General features: G+C 39.0%; 2 protein-coding genes across 10 annotated transcripts in view; one reads left to right on the plus strand and one right to left on the minus strand.

Annotated features, from left to right (window-relative positions):
* Nucleotides 1-6916, minus strand: part of KDM4D (lysine demethylase 4D) — a 67860-nt gene extending 60944 nt beyond the window's left edge. Inside the window, exons 1-2 of the mRNA XM_040630635.1 lie at nucleotides 6581-6916; nucleotides 4889-4982 (exon numbers count right to left, since the gene is read on the minus strand). The gene's annotated coding sequence lies outside the window, so the exon portion shown is untranslated. The remainder of the gene's footprint in view (nucleotides 1-4888; nucleotides 4983-6580) is intronic.
* Nucleotides 6917-7042: 126 nt separating this feature from the next.
* Nucleotides 7043-17134, plus strand: CWC15 (CWC15 spliceosome associated protein homolog). 9 transcript variants are annotated; one of them, XM_008688371.2, is made up of 9 exons: nucleotides 7106-7430; nucleotides 7573-7733; nucleotides 8100-8183; nucleotides 8388-8526; nucleotides 9088-9200; nucleotides 10087-10175; nucleotides 11322-11435; nucleotides 15161-15279; nucleotides 16262-17134. In XM_008688371.2, exons 4-9 carry the CDS (start codon nucleotides 8396-8398, stop codon nucleotides 16389-16391), a joined length of 696 nt encoding a protein of 231 aa, XP_008686593.1. In that variant the 5' UTR covers nucleotides 7106-7430; nucleotides 7573-7733; nucleotides 8100-8183; nucleotides 8388-8395; the 3' UTR covers nucleotides 16392-17134. The 9 variants fall into 9 exon arrangements, with proteins under 9 accessions (XP_008686599.1, XP_008686597.1, XP_008686593.1 ...); XM_040630982.1 differs by having other exon boundaries at nucleotides 7106-7361; XM_040630983.1 differs by lacking the exon at nucleotides 8100-8183.
* Nucleotides 17135-20550: the final 3416 nt, after the last annotated feature.

Consider the following 20550-nt stretch of genomic DNA (forward strand, 5'->3'; position numbering starts at 1 on the left):
CGGTCTCTGATTTTAAAATAGTAATATATAGGGGCGCCTGGGTGGCACAGCGGTTAAGCGTCTGCCTTCGGCTCAGGGCGTGATCCCGGCGTTATGGGATCGAGCCCCACATCAGGCTCCTCCGCTATGAGCCTGCTTCTTCCTCTCCCACTCCCCCTGCTTGTGTTCCCTCTCTCGCTGGCTGTCTCTATCTCCGTCAAATAAATAAATAAAATCTTTAAAAAATAAATAAATAAAAAAAATAAAATAGTAATATATAAAGAATGATTTATATATACCAGCACCAAACAATTACTTAAAATTTAAGAAAGAGGCCACTTACAATAGTATTAAAAATTAAGTGGCACCTAAGGCTAAAGCTAACATAATCTTGCAAGTCTTCTATAAAGACAATAATATAAATTTACTTAGAGGTAATTAAAGTAGACCTAAATAAATGGAAAGACATAATCTATTAATAGATTTAAGGATTCAAGATTGTAGAATTGTCAATTCTTCCTATATTGATCAATAGATTCAATGGTATTGTAATCAAAATTCCAAAAGTATTTTTGTAGAACATAGCATTTTACATTTTATATTGAGGCACAAAGGGCCTCATAAAAGAGGGACAAGACTAGAAGACTTGCTTTACCAGATTTCAAGACCCCTCTATCACACTATGCAGAAAAATGAATTCCTAGTGGAACTGTGAAAGATATAACTACAAGACTTTCAGAAAATAATATCCAAGAATATCTACATAACTGCAAAGTCGGAAAGAATTTCTCAATCAATAAATAGCATGCACTAAGCAGAAAGGAAAAGACTGATCAATCAAACTACCCAAATATTAAAGACTTTTATGTATCACGATATACCAAAAGGAGGAGCCAAGAAACGGAAAATACACAGGTAGCACAAGTAAGTGACAGAACTGGTGTTGAAGGTATTAAGAGCTCAGAGGAGCCAACAGAGACAAGACTTGGATACCACACATAAGAAGAAATCCAAATGGACATTAAACATATGTAAGGTGATCAGTAATCAAGAAATGCAAATTCAGACCTCCATAAGAGATTACTGTCACCCACCAGGTGAGCTAAAATTGAAAAGCTGGACAATATCGAGTGTGGTGAGACTACGGAACAAGAACTCTCATCTTGCTGACAGGATATATATAAATGAAATATATATACTCATGCATCCCTGCACGTTCATAAGAATGTTCATAGTGGCATTACTTGTAATACCAATACTGGAAAACATAATTATTAGAATAAATAACACATATTGTGTACTTTTACACAACGAAATTCTACATAGTATACTACAGCTACACAATATACATGATTCATTTATATAAACATTTTGAACATTATAGAGTTCAAAAATTGGCAAGACTAAGTATTATCATTTAGAAATATATACATAAGCATTAATCAAAACTTATTTGGGGGCATTATATTTGATTAAATTTTGTAGATCTTCAATGTTTATTAAAAATTATGTGTATTCTCTTGTTTTAAAGGATTTTCTATACCTACAAATGCAATATGCAAATATATATGCATATATAAATGCAATAAGGATATTTATCTGTGCACACAATACATCAATGTTGTTAATTTGTCTGCTTGGCCTATCAGTCTGAGAAAAATTTATGTTAAAAAAATTCCCGTTGTAATTGTGGATGTCAGTTTTTCCTTTTAATTCTTTATTTTTGCTTTATATTTTTCCAGACTATGTAGTTAGTTGCACACATTTTCATGATTGTAATATTTTCCTAGTGGATTTTTCTTTATGATTCGATAAGATGGCCCTAGTCATGTCCTTGTTAATGCTATTCTATTTAAAGAATCTTTTTGATAATTCATGTTGCTACAGTTTTTTGTTGGCATTGCATAGAATTTGCCTGGTATGCTTGTCTCTTTATTTTCCCCCATTTTAGTTGCTTAGTTTTATCTGTTTTTTAATATGTTCATTTTTAACTGTCTTGGTAATTATGGACTGGCCAACTAATGAGGTAGCCATGTGCTCAGATTTTGTAAGAAGTGGTTAAATTATACTACTACTCAGTAAGCTAGCCTGGACCATCAGCAAATTTCTTTCTGAAACTGTCTCCAGAAAATTATCTCTCTGGGCCCCCAGAGCATCTTCATTTAAAATCAGGATTTTGTTGGTGTAAGGCAAGCTACTTTGTTTCCCTATTCTTGTTAAAACAAAGTTTCAGCCTTTTATCTCAGAAAATTGGTCATTTTCAGGTTAAAACTTCAAACAGATGCCATTATTTATGTTTATTTTTAAATGTGACTTTTGACTTGTGACCATTGGAGTTTTTCCCTTCATTTTCTTATTAAAAGCCTCAAAGAAACATTTTCAAGCAAAATTTTCAGTTTGTGGGTTGGTAACTTTGTAAATGAGAGGGTTTACTGGAATTGGGGAAAATGATTCAGTTGAAAGAAGAAGGAGGTTGGACTAAATTAGAGTTGTGATTGGACTGGGGGTGGGGCTAGCCAAATTAGAATTTTGAGGATACATATAGAGCCTGATAGTCACATGACTTTTCATTTAGTGATTCTTTCCTGAAAAGAAATAATCTTTCTGAGTCTTGGCGTATCTTCATGTCAAACCTGGATTTCAGACTAGCAGAATGTAAATTACTTTTTTCTCCTTTAAAATATAAAAGAGATTAAAGCAACAACTTTTTACATCAAAATGTGATTTTTTTCCTCTTAAAACTCATTCACTCACTCACTCATTCATTCATTCATCCATTCATTCATTTACTCATTTAGAAAAAATTTGTGGGCACCTCTTGATGCCAGGCACTGTTTTAGGTGCTTGGCCTACATCATTGGGATAAACAAAGATTCTGCCCTTGTAGAATTTATATCCTACATGGAATAGGTAGAGAAAGAAATAATAAACATAACTAAATTATATAGGATCACAGAAGATGATACATGCTATGTAAAAAAGAAAAACATAGCAGAATAAGGGAGATAAGGACTACAAGATGTTGGGGGACCAAAGGGGAGGATGGCTGCAACTTTAAATAGGGCTGTCACGGTTGGGTGACCTCATTTAAACATAGACCTGAATAAGACAAGTAAGAATGCTCTTGGCCAGGGAAATACCTAATGCAAGGGCCCTAAGGCAAGAGCTATGATCAAATAATACCAGGAAGGCATGAGCAAGGGAGGAAATCAATTAGGTAGGGGAGAGCCTTATAGGTCATTGTGAGCACCTTTTATTTTCACTGTGAGAGAAATAGGGAGCCAATGCCTAATTGTCTAACTAGATCCCCTTTTCTCCCAATCCCATCCAATTGTATTGATAATTTAAAAAAATTATTGCCAATCTGATACTATAATGTGATAATTCATTATTGGTTTACTTTCATTTTCCTAATAGGGAGGTTGCATGTATTTTGTATTTATTGTTTCTTTGGAATTGCTTTCTCTGAATGGCCTCTTTATATTCCATACCCATTTTTTTTTTATTGGGTTGTTTGTATTTTGTTATGCATATTACTAGTAATAGTAACCTTTTATATGTTATAGGCATTAAAAAATTACCTGTTCATCTAGCATTTATCTTTTGACTTTGTTTTGAACATCTTCTGCAATGAAATTAAAATTTTATATAGATAAATTTTTACAATTATTTCTTTTATAGCTCTTAGGTGTTCTGCCTTGCTTAAAGGATCTTTACAAACTCTAGGTTGTACAACTAGTCTCTTAAGTTTTCCTCTTAGATTTTTCAGGTTTGTTTTTTCCTTTTGGATATTAAATTCAACAGGGCATAGTGTCCATGGAAGCTTTGAAGCTGGAACTCCTACATTACATCATGCCACAAGAATAGTCAGTTTTGCAATCATAGTTATTATATAAAACATCCTTTTCACATTGAATTAAAATCCTACCTTTGTCATATTAAAATGAAGGAGCATTTTTTAAGGTTAAGATATATTACATCATATCCAAAACCTGATAAGAATGATCTAGAAGGGATGGTTTCATAGATTGAGAGATAGGAAATAAAGCAGGATGCCAGTTACTAAGAAGTTGGAGGGATTGGGACCCAGACCACAAGGGATAGGGCTTAGGTCACCTCATGTCTACTAACTCACAGAAAGCTGAGGATATGGGCATAGTCATAGGCAGCTTGCTAGACCTGCTGAAGGGCACATGAGAAATCCTTATTTAAGAGCTTTTATTTTCCCAGAGAAGTCAGAAGATCATCCACTCCTCAGAAAGAGGATGAGAAGGGGAAAGAGGGTGGAAGAGGTGCGTAGATTTGAAGAAAGAGAGGAATGTGGGAAATTCTATCATTGCAGAGTGGGAAAATAAACAATTAGTATAAGAGGCTTGGCAGGCAGAATTTAGCAACTGGATTTAGGCAACTGGATTTCTGTGGTAATGGGTTTCAAGTGAGAATTCTTGGGAGGTTATATATGATTTTTGCCAGCAAAGATAACTGATAAGGTGAATTTTAAGTTTTTAGTAAACTTAGTTTCTTTTGCTAATACTTTCAAACCATTTAAGTCAAAAGCTTTTAGTTTCATTTATTAGTAGTTTAAAATCACCGAAGGAAAAACTTTTTAGTTTGTTTTCTAATTAATACTTTCAGACCATTTAAGTCAAAGCTTTTCATTTGTGGGCTGATCATGCTGTACATCGGTGTTAATAAAATTACAGGGGTGATTATTTAATCATGGCGATCCAAAGATTAGGTGGTGGGCCAAGAGATAAATGAATCAGGGTGACTGACTCAGGGCTGATAAGGGCAGTTGGAACATAAAAACCAGGGGCATTTTCTATAATCGTGTCCCCACCTTGCCATTGTTACTTCATTCCTCCACCTCAGAGTGCATCAATCATTCATTCATTCAACAAATACTTACTCAGCACCTATTATGTGCCAGGCACTGTTCTATATGCAGAGGATACACCAGTGAACAAGAGAGACAAGGTTCCTGCTTTCCTGGAACTTACGTTCTAATACAGGAAGATAGACAATAATAATAAAAATAATATTAATAATAATAATAGCTAACATTAATTTAGCAACTACTGTTTGCTGAGACTGTTTTAAGCACTTTACAAGTATTCGCTCACTTAATCCTTATCATAACAATAAGAGATAAAGACTAGAATTATCCCCATTTTATGCAGTGGACACTGAGGGCCCAAAAAGGGAAAATAACTTCCCCATTAGGGCAAAGTTAAACAGCCAGGAAAAGGCACACTTGGAATTTAGCACCAAGACAGGCTATAGATCCCTTTCTCTTAATGATTTGCTGTGCTGCCTCTCAGACAAGAAACAAAGGGAGAAACAATAAACAGAATAAACTTGTTAGTGTTCAGTACTACAAAAAATAAAACAGGGCATCATGTCAGAGGTGTGGGGGAGAAAATGAAGATGTCAGGGAAAGCCTCACTGATGCAATGACATTTGAGCAGAGGCTTGAAGGAGGTTAACACAGTTATCTTGAGACATAGGCAACAGAGAAAACCTAGTGCAAAGGAATCTTATCCTTGTTTGTGAAAGAGAAATGCCCTGTTGGCTGTGGCTGGAGTTTAATATGTAAGAGAGTGTCTGATTAAAAGTGAAGTCAGGGAGATAGGCAGGAACCAGACCCCATGGGGTCTCGGGTCACATTAAGGAATTTGACTTTTATTCTAAGTGCAGTGCATTCTTATGCAGGAAAGTAACACTCCCCGATTCATAATTTTCAAAGATCACTCTCACTGCTATATGCAAAATTAACTTTACGTAGGGCCAAAGTGGAAGCAGGAAGACCCATTAAGGAGCAATTACAATGCAGGTGAGAAATCTTAGTGGCTTGAACTAGGGAGTGGCAGTGGAATGATATTTAGGGTACTATTTTGAAAGTAAAATTGGTAAGTCTTGCAAATAAACTAAATGTTAAGAGTAAAGAAAGAGGAATTTAATTAGGAGCCTTGAGGTTTTGGTATAGTAACTCAAACATGGTAGTGTCCTTTAATGAGATGTACAAAACTAGGGGAGAAATACCTTCCATAAGAAAAATTAAGATCTTTATCTTGAACTTTATAAAGGAAGGGGCTCTTCTACTTTTTAAAAAAAAAAAATTTATAAGTTTCAAAAAAAGAGTTCTGGAAATAAAGCTTTTTAATGTTCAATTTTATGAGCTCTTACATTTGAAACCAAGTTGGAGGAGCTGAATTTTCATTTGTTTAATAAATATTTATTGAGCATTTACTGTGGCCAAAGACCATGTGATGAGATACCGAGATGGACTAAACAAACAAGATCCTTACTCCCAGTGCTTTTTGGGAAAGGGAGGAAGGACGGTCGGTGATTTTTTCCCCCCTGTTCGTTGTCTTATTAAAAGTTCACCTAACGCTTGAGTAGCCATCTTATAACTGCATCTCGTGCTTCTGGCAGTTGGGCCCACCGTTCTAAACGCTCACAATCGGGTTAATAAATGAATCTCTAAATAGTGACATCTCCCCTCCCACTAGAACTTAGGCTTTTTAAGAAATAGAAATTTTCACAAACAATACGAATACAACCTTTGCTTTGAAGACTAATATTTTTGCAGGAATGGTACCTTTATAAAGATCGTGGTTGCCCCCGTACATATTTGTTCTTTCTTCATATCCAATTAAATGAAAACACTAGTCTTTCCGTAGCCCAACTCTCTAGGCTTGTTGGGTCTAGCTCAGGCGAGAGGAAGCAGGAGCCGTTGGATTTAAACAGTTTGGTGTAATCCTTCTCTACGCTCTCTCTCGCTAGCCGGGGACGTGGTGTCGGCTACCCGGGGCTTTCCGTCCACGCAGCACAGGAATGAAGGAGTCTGGGAGGGGGTCGGGTAAGGGAAAGACGGAAGAGACATTAAGTAATTGGTTCTTGAAGGTATAAAAATGATGTTTAGAGTCTACTCTAAAGCACTGATTTCAAATGCCCGCCCCCTGGGCCGTTTCGGCCCCGCCCCTTGTTGTCGTCACGCCGACTTCCACCTTGCCTGCTGCGGATTGGTCTCTGCCTCGGCCTCTGAAGTGCGACAAAAGAGCTTGGGGTTTGGTTCCGGGTCTTGGGCCCTGGCCCTGGGCGCAGAGGTTTCTGGGAGGTAAGAGTCTTAATGGTGTGTGTATGATTTCCGGAGGCTGTCGCCTTATACCTCGGCCGACGTGAGCGGCAGGAGGGTAGCAGATTATCTCTCTTGTCCAAGGGGGGGCAGGGAAGGGTGGTTGGGGTCGGAGTCGGCGATAGGGAACCGGGCGCGGGCGGTGGAGGCCCCGGAGCGGCGGGCGGTGGCAGAGCCCTTCGAGTCCCCGGCCGGCCGTGGAGCGCGGAGCGTGAAGGCAGCTTTGCAGACGGCGTTAAACAGGGTCTGCACCCCTCCATCCCCCGAACCCCTTGCGAGTCGGGCCTCTGGGTGAAGAGTCAGCGAGTTTCTGGTAACAGCCGGAAGGCGAGCCCCCGGGAGGCGGGAGTGATAAAAAAAAATCCGGGAGTGTGTGGGAGGCGGCTGCGCCCCCGGCGGCAGGAAACCCAGTTTCTCCTTCTGCATAGACCCCTTTTCCCTTTTTGAAAATCTAGAGAAGTATACCAGTTCCCCCAGCTTCCCTGCACTCTTGCTTTTCGGACGCTTAACGGGACTTCCTTCAGTCGCCACATCTGCTAGGCACTACTCTTGGCAGCCCAAACCAAAAGTAACAAGGAATGGGTCCCTGAGTTTTGCCTATCAGAAGCCTTTGGGGGTGAGTTTCCTGTCTTGAGCATTGTAACCTACAAAAGATCTGATTTATATAATAATGGTTGCTATAGAAGGAAATTGGACCAACAAAAGGTTGTTGGAGAATTTTGCATATGTAACTGTCATTAAAGTTTAGCACACTTTTCTCCAGGACACTCAGTATTTGTCTATGACTGTAAAACAACTTTTGTTGTTGTAGTTACTAGCCTATTTTCTTTTGTATGAGGTTTAGATAAAATGCAGACCTTAGGGCGTCTGGTGGAGTAGGGTTGAGAATTTTTAAAACTTAATCATGGCAGTACTAAATTTTACAAGGCTTTGACATTTCAATCTCATAATAATCCTGTGAGGGACACTGCCCATTCCACAGAAACTTAAGCTGGATTGGAGGGCCACAGAGACAGAAGAACAGGAACACGAACTCAGATCTTCATGAGAGAATTTTCTGCACTAAGTAAGAACTGCCTAAGAAGCTATATTCCTTATAGACCACAAGCTTCGTTTTTTTGTTTTCTTCAGAACTCTTGTTTGAGATTATTTAAGAAAATTTTGGAGAATGAGTTTTGGAAGTTATTTCACAAGGATGAATATTTATTAATACTTTATGAAATGAGGGTTTGTCATATTGGAAATAACTTGGTATAGTTTTTCTTTAAAGGATAAAAGATGACAACAGCAGCTAGGCCAACTTTTGAACCTGCAAGAGGTGGGAGAGGAAAAGGAGAAGGTGATTTGAGCCAGCTCTCAAAGCAATATTCAAGTAGAGACCTACCTTCTCATACAAAGATAAAATATAGGTAATGAAGACTTTTTATTTTCTTGTTCAGAAGACAAGATTAAATCTGTTAAATGGCATGTTCATGAGATTGTAGCATATTTGGGGTATATTTATCTGTTTTCATAGGAGTAGAATGCAGTAGAGTGTTTGACATTAGAATTATGCTTTTTATAAAACACTACCATATATAACTTATGCAGAAATTCCTATTAACTGGGAACTTCCATGTGTATATGGCACAATAACAATGACCTCAGAGGACCCATGAACTATTAGCACTAATCAATGTGAGATTAAAAGTGTCACAGTAATGAGCCCTGAGTTGACCTACTAACAAAAAGTAAAGAGATTTTAATTAATCTGCAGCCTTATGGGAAAATATGGGACTCAGTTTGGGCTCTGAAATATTGGAAACATTACAAGAACGCCTGTTAGTAACCTTCAGATTAGGGTAATGATCTCCTTTAGTTCCTTGAAAAGTGAGGGACTAAAGGACAGAGTTGCTTTTTGTGAATTGTCTTCTATTGCTACAGCCATGTGTTTTTTTAGTAACATTTTTGCCGATTTGTTTCTACTTTAGACAAACTACTCAGGATGCCCCTGAAGAGGTTCGCAACCGTGACTTCAGGAGAGAGCTGGAAGAGAGAGAGCGAGCTGCTGCAAGAGAAAAAAATAGAGATCGTCCAACACGAGGTACCAACACTGCCCCCACAGATTCGTCTCATGAAATTATGTTGACAACAGTTTTTCTTTCATGTGCTAATTGGAACTGATTAATATTTTTGTTTGTTTGCTTTAAAATGTTGGTGTAAACAATTTAAAGTGTTGTTTGCTTTAAGATTCTGGTAACACTTTCTTAAGTGATCAGATTAGAGGTGCTAACAAGGTTGATTCCAGATCCATCTCTTTGTGCCCCTGTAGTAGAAGGAACAGGATGATCTGGGGATATCTGGCAGCTGTTTCAGTTTACATAAAGGTGGTTTTTTGTTTTTGTTTTTTAAGATTATTTGAGTGAGAGCATGAGTGCACATGCGCATGAGCGGGGGAGGGGTGGGGGGGAGAGCAGAGGGAGAATCTCAGGCAGACTCCACACTGAGCCTAGAGCCTGATGCTGCTCTGCAGGCCTTGATCCCAGGACCCCGAGATCATGACCTGAGCTGAAATCAACAGTGGACACTCAACCGACTGGGCCACCCAGGTGCCCCTAAAGGTTTTGACTGTTTACAGCAACCAGAGTTTTTGAGGCCCTGTGTTTTCTGTCTATAAGGGTCTCCTATTTTTGTCACTGGCTTTTGGAAGGCATCTAGGGGCATAAGTTATACTGTCTTTTTTATATTTTCAGCGTATGTAAACTGTTCCCTAAATTTCCTCAGAAAGGCTACAGTTCCCATATTAAAATCATTATTTTTCATTAATTCATTCAACAAGTGTTTACCAAAGACACATGCCAGGCACTGTGGTTCCTGTCTGTGCTATCTTGATGATTATAATCTAGCTCTTTGTGCCCACGGGTCCCTAAAATGTTAAAAGAAGCACAGTGTTTTTTTTAGTAAGCTAAGTGATGTTTGTTTTCCCCCAGAACATACAACCTCCTCATCAGTGTCAAAGAAGCCTCGGTTAGACCAGATTCCTGCGGCCAACCTTGATGCAGATGATCCTCTAACAGATGTATGTTTTATTTCCTCTGTCGATCTCCATCTCCACATAGTAGTTCATTTGTTATGTTTTCTGAAATGCTTCTTTTAATTTTTGGCTTTAAGAAGTGGCCTATTTTATTTTTACTTACTGGTGTTCAAATGTAGTCCTGACTTCAGTGCTAAGCTTTATGATTGATTTTTAAATGAAAAGTATTAATCACTAGAGTAATTAAACTTTAAGAGCAAGTTTGATCTCTGGAGAACCAAATAAGAAAGTGATCTATTAAAGGATAAGCTTCCCCAAAAAATAATTCTCCATACTAAACCCTGAAGGTTGACCATGTTCTGTACTTCCAGAGGGCATTCTTCATTCTAGGGTCTCTGTCAGTAATAGCACCCCCAAGAGTTGAACTCAAAGCCTTTCCACATTAGATACCAAACATGCCCTCTCTAGATGTACAACTCAACTTAAGGGCTCCCTCTGCTTAGGAAGGGAAGCGATCTAAGTGGAAGTTCTTTTACGATTAGTGCTTCAGTTAACATTAAAATTCAGTGGGACCCTATGGTCTATAATTAACTTGCAGTTTTGTATATTCAGTGAGAAAACATGAGTGGCTTTTCATCGGTTGCATCTAACTAAGTACATATATCAGCAATTAATTTCAGAGTTGACAGATTGAATTAAGAAATTAACTCAGTAATTAAAGGGAATCCCATTTTAAATGGGATTTAATAATTGTTTGAAATTATTCTGAGAATGTAGCACCCTTTTTTGTACTTTTGATTATCCTTACTTGCTTAAAAGTTGTCTTGAACTAATGAAATTATTTGACTCTCAGGGTGATACACTGTGTACATTATGTACTGTGTGTATCAGTGTAAAGTGTTTCTTGTTGGATTTTAGAAATATTTTCATATGTAAATTCCCTTTTGACCATGTAGATTTGAAGAATACTTTGTTACACTTTTTGCTGTTACAATCTCTCAAGCATCTCAGGGACATTTTAGTAAGAATTCTGTATGTTTTGGTTGATGGTTGACTTTAATCATATTTAGGTGCATTTATCTTTCCCAATAGGAAAATTAATCCTGCCCAAAGATATGGTAAGTGTAATTTTTTTGGGAAAAATAATGAGTAACGTGCATTTTCTCCTGGGCTGTCGTCATTCTTTTTTAGGAGGAAGATGAAGATGAAGATTTTGAAGAGGAGAGTGATGATGATGATACCGCAGCTCTTCTTGCAGAACTAGAAAAAATTAAAAAAGAAAGAGCTGAAGAGCAGGCCAGGAAGGTAAAATCAAAATATTAAATATGTGCATCTTCTCATCTTTTCTGAACGGAATATTTTTTTTTTTTAAGATTTTATTTATTTATTTGACAGAGAGACAGCCAGTGAGAGAGGGAACACAAGCAGGGGGAGTGGGAGAGGAAGAAGGCTCCCAGCAGAGGAGCCTGATGCAAGGGCTCGATCCCAGAACACCGGGATCACGCCCTGAGCCGAAGGCAGACGCTTAACAACTGAGCCACCTAGGCGCCCTCGGAATATTTTTTAATTTAAGTAATATCATCTTACATTAGAAATCGTCCTTGCCATGTCTAGATATTACTGCACCTGTAGATCTAGAAGGCTGATAATTTTTGCGACATCCTGATTTTCCTGGTTATGTTAGAAATTCTTTCCAAATAGTTCAGGTATGCTTCATAGTGCTCATCAATTTGTTTTTTATTCATTTGTTCATGTTTAACAGACATTTAATCATTGTCCATTACGTATCAGAAGAATTAAAGATAAATATGATATAATCACGGTCTACAAAGAACCCATGGATATAATGAGGCCATCTTTATGTCTTCGTCTCCTGGTTCCATCCTTCTTTCTAGACATTTGTTGTGTAGTCTGTAACTAGATTTTATGTAACCTAGGACAATTTACCTAGCCAGTTTCTCCGTTTATACGATGAAAGAAAAGAATGTCTATCTCAAAAAGAATTACAAGGATTACATAGGATCCACAGTACATACCTTTAAACTTTGGATGAATTTGCCATAGTAGTAACAATAAGAGATGAAACAGGTGAGCAAAAGCAGGTCAGAACAGTAGAGGTTCATAAGCCAATGCTAAAGGAGTTTGGACTCTGTCTTGAAGGCCATGAATGATAAGATTGGATATGCGTTTTATTTTTTTGTTTTTTTAATTATGAAATATTTCAGTAATACAGAAAAATAGGAATAATAAATTTAATAGTCATCTACTTGGATATGCATTTTAGAAAGATTACCCTGGCAGAAGTATGGAGGTTGGATTGGGAGAACTGATTGAGAAGGCTGTTCTAATAATCCTCACACGTAATTAAGATAATTTTGCATTGCAATTTGGAATTGACAGAAGTAAATAGATGCTGATAGAGCTGTCAAGGAGGTAAAATTGACCAGATAAAGTGACTGATTAGATGTGGCAGCCAAGATGACCCCCAGTTCCCGGGTAGATGTTGCTGACATTCCCTAATAGGGGGGATGGCAGAAGGATGCCCATGTTTAGATGGAGAGAAAAGAGATAATGAGCTCTGTTTGGAACATGTTGAATTTGACACATTATGAGACATTCACATGGAGATGTCTATGTCCATTTTCAAACAGAACAGCTCGGCCTTTTTTAGAGCTTCTCTGTAAGTTTTCATTTGAACCAAGAATTATTCTGTTTAAAGAGGAGAAAAAGACTGACGTGGGTTCACGTGAGGAGTCTCAGGAAGTAGAAGATTGCTGAAATTCAAATTGGAAGAAGAATATTATAATTCCTGCCAAAGTTTGGCATACAATAGCATAATTCCCGTAATAGCTTCTAACTGTCGTATCTAATTTTTAAAAATCGGAGAATTAGGAGAACTTTTCCTGATATCACTTGCATACCACTAGAGGGCTGTTGTTCTATTCCCAATTCTTTTGGCTTGCCTAACAGCTCTGGATACATAAAGAGACAAGCAGTTCAAGTGCATTTGGTTGACCCTTAGGGAGGATAAACATTTTAGACAGAAGGTTTTGGAATTTTGTAAGATTCCTCTACTCTCTGTACAAAATGTATTGGTGTTTCTAGGGGTTGAAGGACAGTTTTACTTTTGTTCCTGTTGCCCGTCTGGTTTTCTAGTGGCTGATTTTTGAGGTGTCCCAAAATAATATTTTCAAACCAGTCAGCCTATGTCAGGGGCTAGGAAGCTTTCTGTAAAGGGCCAGATGGCAAATATTTCAGGATATTTCAGGCTTGCAGACCAGGCCATCTCTCGTGCGGCTCGTCGGCTCTGCTCACTGTAGCATGAAAGCAGCTGTAGACAATATAGAAATGAATGAGTGTGACTGTCTGTTCCAGTAAAATTTTATTAACAAAAATAGGATGGTTTGGGTTTGATCCGAAGGCTGATTATGAGCCTATGTTTGTGAACCATAATGTGCCTGGTACTTGAATATGGAAAGAATTGCCACCTTTTTTCCCCAGTGCTGTGTGTGGCAGGCAGCCAGGACTCTAAAGGAGATAATATTGCAAATATAAAATGGCCAGAACTTTATTATATCACATGTGTTATTATTATAAGTTGGATACATTGTATACTTGAGCTTTTATTTTTCTAGCATCTCAGAGAAATGTCTTCACTTTCAACATCAATATAATTTGTTAAAAATACATAGTTTTTAGAAAGCTATCTGTTCTTAATCTGTAAGGGATGTTCCTGATTTTGTTTGCTTAAGGTCTGAGCAGTGAGCTGAAGGAGTTTCCCTGTTTATTTCCCTGAGCATTGTGTCTTCTCACCCCTGGTTATTTGGCCTCTTAAAAATGAAATCTGTTGTTCACGTTTGTATATTAAAATGAAATATCATTAACTCTGTGGGAAATGAGGCTATTTTTCCAAGTGGCCTAAAACTTGATTAGGTTCATTTTATTTATTTATTTTAAGGTTTATTTATTTGAGAGAGGGAGAGAGTATGAGCAGGGTGGGGGAGAGGCAGAGAGAGGGAGAGAATCCCCTGAAGGTACTGAGGGTGGAGCCTGATGTGGGGCTTGATCTCACAACGGGAGATCACGACCTGAGCCAAAATCAAGAGTTGGCTACTTAGCTGACTAAGCCACCCAGGCACCCCTATTAGGTTCATTTCAAATTGAAAGTCTTTTTTTCCTTGATCCATTAAGTCATCAGTTTTTGTCCTTCCTAAAATACAGTAAAGTGGGATTTATTTTTGTTTTAAAATAGCATGAACAGGTAGAGCTAGCAGTATGGCTAAGAATTCAGGCATTTTATATTTCTCATTCTAAGAATGAAACTGAGGGTGATTTGAGTTTAAAGAGGTTAATGCTTAAATTAAAAGTGAAGAAAGACAAGCTTGTAACTGATGAAGAATGAGTGGTATAAAAATGGAAAGTTAGTAACAATAAATCGTAACAATGAATAAATTTGGGGTAGATTAGTAGAAATGCATGTTAGCCGAATATAATATGTTACATGATAGTTTATCTTAGGAGCTACTTCTTAGCTAATAGTAACTTGTCACTAAATCCTGGAGGTATAAATTTATATTGTTAATAATTCAAAATAAAATTATTTTTAATCATAGTTTTATATAGCCCATCTTTAAAAATCAAGGTAATAGCTTTGCTAAATGTGTCTCTTTGATGTTTAATATATTCTCAAATTACTAGAATATATTTACTGATGTACTCTCTGAAAATAAGCAATTAATTTTGTATGTACTTCAAGAAAGAAAATAGATTTAAATATGCATTCATAGAATTTCTGAGTCAGACTAATGAATGTATGATGACAAGCATGAAATATTTATAATAAAAAGGCCACATTATTTTGGTAAGTGAGCTTTTCTGGTATATCTTACATCTTAAAAAAACAAACACCTACCTTGATGCTCATTCCTTCTCCCTCATAAAATCCTAACAGTCTTTTAAAATAGGAGTTATGTAAGAAGATTGACCCCAGAATTAATGTAAGTAAATGAGTCCTTCTCTGTCCTTGACAGGAACAAGAACAGAAAGCTGAAGAAGAAAGAATACGTATGGAAAACATTTTGAGTGGAAACCCTCTCCTTAATCTCACTGGCCCATCCCAGCCTCAGGCCAACTTCAAAGTTAAAAGAAGGTACTTCACACTGACGAGTTGGGTATATATTGCAGATTGTGCCATTTGATACCAAACTATATTATGTGAAGCCTCTAAAAGCCCCCTTTTCACTGATACTCTTCTCCATCAGATATGGGAATACTGGAAGAAGGAGAATGAAAGAAGATGTACTTACTTTTAGTAGCTATTTATGATAACCAGCTGCGTACCACATACTGTTCTAAGCACTCGGGATGGGGCAGTGCATTGAGCCCTTGGCTCTCCAAAGCTTACATTTTGGATGTATGGGTGAAGAGTCCCCAAGGTTACCCTTCACATTCAGAGACTTCCTAGAAGGACACAGAGGATTCCACATATAGTTGTATTCGTGACTAACGTAGTAAAGATACACAGCCAGATAGATCATAAAGGAGAAAGCTATGCTTCCTTATGCTCTGTCCTTCCGGTGAGGGGTTACCCAGCACGTTCTTTCCGCTAGACTGAAATGTAGATCTGGGCCAGTCTATGAACCTTAATGGTTACCCCAGTGGTTTCTTCTCCTTTGTTGCCATAAAATGCAAATACGACAGTGGATGATTACTAAGTAGTAACTGATGAGAGAGTATAGAATCCTTGAAACCATGCAATCTAAACTACAGTAAACTGGTCAGTTATTATCATCTAGAAGTATCTGTACCAATCACGGTGCTGCCTCTTTGTTTTAGACCTGAAAACCTTAAATATTTATGTAATTAAGCCTATGAATTCCTAACTCAAAGTTGCTTATATAGGAGAAGTAATAAGAATGTTCGTGTGTTCTAAATAGAAATTGCCCTTCCTGCTATAATAAAGCAAGATTACAGTCTATTAAGAATTACTTTATTCTTTTGGGTGTAATTGCTGCATCAGGTGACGGACGTGTTGAGCATCTTTCTGGGTAGTGACTAAGCTCTTCAATTCACTTGTTCTTGTCTCCTGATACAGACATGTAAGAGCGTTCTGTTTTCTTTTTTCCCTTTAGGTGGGATGATGATGTTGTTTTCAAGAACTGTGCAAAAGGTGTAGATGATCAGAAGAAAGACAAAAGATTTGTAAATGATACACTGCGATCTGAATTTCACAAAAAATTCATGGAGAAATATATTAAATAGTACAGTTTTATGTGCTTAATTAAAGACTGTAAAATGTAAACGATCGTTCTTTGTTTTCTTCTTTTTTTCTCTTTCCTATTCTAAATTGTGTATAGGCTTCCCTAATTTTAAGTTCCAAAATAACCTCTCCTTTATTGATACCTTATTTGATGAGGACTTGGGAATTGGTTTAACCTAGTTTCCATTCTCTGAATATTTCCAGTCATATGTTTTCCTTTTAATATGGGAAAGGGAATCTTGTAATAAATATTTTCAAAAATCGAAATAACTAAATCCGTGTCCCCAACTTTTTTGTTGAAATGTATGCAGCTTATAAAACATTGCATATTTTCTTTTGTGAATTGTATTTCTTTGTGCATTAACTTCTCATTTCTTTGACATTAAAGTCACTTAATGTGTGATATCTTCACCGTGTGTTTTTAAGAGTGTAATGGAGGGTGAAAGGCATTCTATTTTGGCCCACATGTTGGTAGGGAAGAGTGTCATCAACCTCTCTGCTCCCTGAGTGTGTGTCTGAAGGTGCATGGGGTATCCTTCACTTCTGCAAGTGCTCCTTTCTTTTTCTCTTGGCCCAAAACCTTAAGCATGCCTAGACAGCATGTGGCACTTACTTGTGTTCTGGATACTCAACTGTCATGTCTCTTTTGAATGAGATGGAGTTTGCACACTGACATATGGTAGCTGCAGAGCCTAGGAAAGTTTAACATCAAATAATACGTGAAATAAAACCTTTGGAAATAGGATTTTGTTGGTTTGTTTGTTATCTGGGAGGATATGTATGTGGGAAGTGGGAGTATCTCTCTGCAGCTGGGAAATGAAGTTTTCCTAAGCCTTGACTGTGATTGGAGGGTGTCACTTTGGTAGAAAAATTGGGACCAGAAATTGAACCATTTTACAGAGACTCAGTCATAAGGTATCTCAGTTGTAACAGATATTGAGCTTGATAAGGTTAAAGATAAAACTTCTCAAGCAAAAATAACATGCTTTTATCAGTGCCTATTTCTTTAAACCCTTTTCTCTAAGAGCTTACTTACTACTCCAGCATTTTCCCAGTGGAAGCTGGGACAGTTTGCATGGACCCTGAGTCAGGAATAAAGCCCAGGTCTTGGCTCCACATTCATGCTATGTATTTTTTCCAGGTGATCCACTTACACAAAATTTTGAATACTTCAACTAGTGCTTTCTAAAAACCTTTAGTAATATTTAAAACCTTATTTTTAAAATACCTCCTTGGGGTACCTGGGTGGCTCAGTCAGTTAAGCGTCCAACTCTGGATCTCAGCTCAGGTCTTGATCTCAGGGTCGTGAGTTGAAGCCCTAGGTTAGGCTCCATGCCAGGCATGAGATCTACTGAATTAAGTAATTAATTAAACTCCAGCTTTACAATTTGTAAAGTGCCTCTATATTCATTTTTGATTTTCTAAATAGCACCACTGTTCCATAGTTAGGAAGTCCTGGGTGCTTCCATGTTGAGGACAATGAAAGGTCAATGACTGGATCAAGGTTAATACATGATGGGACATGTACCAGTGCCTTCAAACTACATGAAAATGTGTTCCAGATGTGATGTTAGATTTCCAAAACTAGTTCTTGGGATTCTGGATAAAGTCTTGTGGAAAAGAGGTGGTGGTGGCAGCACTTAATCATAGAAGCTTTTCCTTCTTAGCATCTGAAAGGCTGATGCTCACCAGGGGCCTGATGCAGGTACACCATTATCCCACCACTCCCTGTAAAAGGCGGACATCATTTTCCCTGTTTTATGGACAAGGAAATTGAAGTTTGTAAGAAGTTTAAAAGCAAAGTCATAAACCTTGAAGGGGGTAGGGTCGAGATTCAAACATACAACTGTCTTTATTCTAAAGCCCATCTTCTTCATTGCTAAGCATCACTGCCTCTTCGTGTTACTTTCCCTGACTTTGCTTACCTACGAAACCACAGTGATAAGCTAATCATAATAGAGTTTGATGGGAACCAAGTAATACTGTAAGGGGTACGTATCTGGCGGGCACATAGTAGGGATTTCATACGTGTCCTTTATACTAGCATATAGCAGGAGCCAGCTAAGACTTAACAAAGTCTATTGTTTCGTTTAATCATAATGGTGTCATTTGGGATCAGGAGATTCCCTAACCTCGCAGAGCTTGGGTTGGGTTATAGACACGGTAATTGCTTTTGCTTGGTGGCTTGGATTAGAAACCTAGTAACAGAAACTCAAGTGAAATAGAGGTTTATCTTAAAAATACTTAAAAAGACACCTCCTCTGCCCAGCTCCGACTCTGCTTCTGTCAATTCATCTGCCCCACTGCCTCTGCAAGGCTAGATTTCTGCACCGAAGCGCTAAGAGGTCATCCCTTCATGCTCCTGGCTGCCCCGCTGGGTCTGTGTCCTGCCCCAGGGAGCAGCCTGGGGCCTGTCTTGTCTTTGAGACACCTGCTCCCAAGGACTTCTTTGACTGAACCGCTCTGAGGAGGAGAGGCTGCAGCGACTGAAAGGGAGAGGGGCACAGCCGGCCCTTCTGGGCGCCCGCATGTGAAGCTAACCCCTCTCCTCAGGGGCGAGGGCTGCGGAACATGGAAGACACAGCACCAGCCTTGGGACCATCCTTCGACAAGTGCTGGGTGCCCTGGTATCTGTGGTATTGTGACGATGTGGCGCTCACACCTTCCTCTAAATCACACTCCCGCAGAGGCCCCCACTACATGCGAGCGATTGTAATCTTATATGGAAGCTTTTAGGTGTTTTTCGTTTTCCTGTTTGAAAATGTCCTGCTCTGCCTGGCCTAGATGTCAGGCACCTTAGGAGGGGGAAGGCAAAGAGCAAGAAATCCGTGGTGTTCACAGCCCCAACAGCCGCATCTGCCAGGTTTCCTCTCCAGGGGGACCGTTCATCTAACCACATTTTCAAGCAGCCTCCCTTCTGAGAAAGAGGCAGAGGCCTGGTCCTACAGGCCCCAGGCTAACTGGAGTAGCTTCATGGGATCTCAGCCATCTTTGTGCCAGAGTCTGAGGAACAAGCAAGAGGAAGGAGTGGGGCCTTAAATACTTTTTGGCTTCAGAAGGAAGGGTTCTAATGTCATCCCGAGATTTCCTCAACACTCAGTGTCCTTGAAGGTCTCCGGGCCCTACAGGCCTATTTCCAGAGGTTGGGTGAAATAAGCGCTGGGGCTTAGTCCCGCCCTGGAAGAGTTTGCTACGAAGAAGCCACTTGGGGAAAAAAAGCTGGTGATGAGGAGAAAAACGGGTAAGACCAGCGGCCACCATGCTAGGGCAGCGGCCCTACAGAGGCGCAGTGCCCCGCCCCACCAGCCACCCCTCCCCCCAGCCCTTTCCTCTCCCTCCCCCTCACCCTTTCCCCCTCCTTCCCCCCCCCAGCCCCGCAAGACCACGACCCTGTCACCTCCCTGCTTAAACCCCGCAATAATCACAATGGAAAACAATCCCATTGGTGACAGCCACATAAAATGTAGACACATAGTCACAAACTTGAGGAAGTGCAGCACCTCTTTGGAGAAAACTCCAAGGCTCCACTGTGGGGCATCAGACAAGGTTAATAAATGGGGAGAAATACCTATTGCTGGATGGGAAGACGCAGTAGTGTGAAGCTGTCAGTTCTCCAAGCAAAAGAAGCTATTATAAAATTCCAGGAGGTCAGGATTTTAAAATTTATTTTATTATTCTTTTTCATTGAAATACAGTTGACAGGGGCACCTGAGTGGCTCAGTGGGTTAAGCGTCTGCCTTCAGCTCCGGTCATGATCCCAGGGTCCTCGGATGGAGCCCCGCATCTGGCTGCCTGCTCAACAGGGAGACTGCTTCTCCCTCTTCTCTGTCCCTCCACCCTGCTGGTGCATTCTCTCTCTCTCTCAAATCTTTTTTTAAAAAGACTTTATTTATCAGAGAGAGAGCACGAGGGAGCACCAGCAGGGGGAGCAGAGGCAGAAGGAGAAGCAGGCTCCCCACTGAACAGGGAGCCGGATGCAGGACTCGATTTCAGGACCCTGGGATCATGACCTGAGCCAAAAGTAGATGCTTAACAGACTGAGCCACCCAGGCCCCCCTAAAATCTTTTAAAAATATATAGGTGACATACAAGTTGGGATTTTTTTAAATAGATGTTTTGACCAAATGATTGAAAACTTTTCTGTTAAAATAAATGTGTAAG

Source organism: Ursus maritimus, unplaced genomic scaffold (assembly GCF_017311325.1).
Source record: "Ursus maritimus isolate PB19 unplaced genomic scaffold, ASM1731132v1 scaffold_16, whole genome shotgun sequence".
NCBI lineage: Eukaryota > Metazoa > Chordata > Mammalia > Carnivora > Ursidae > Ursus > Ursus maritimus.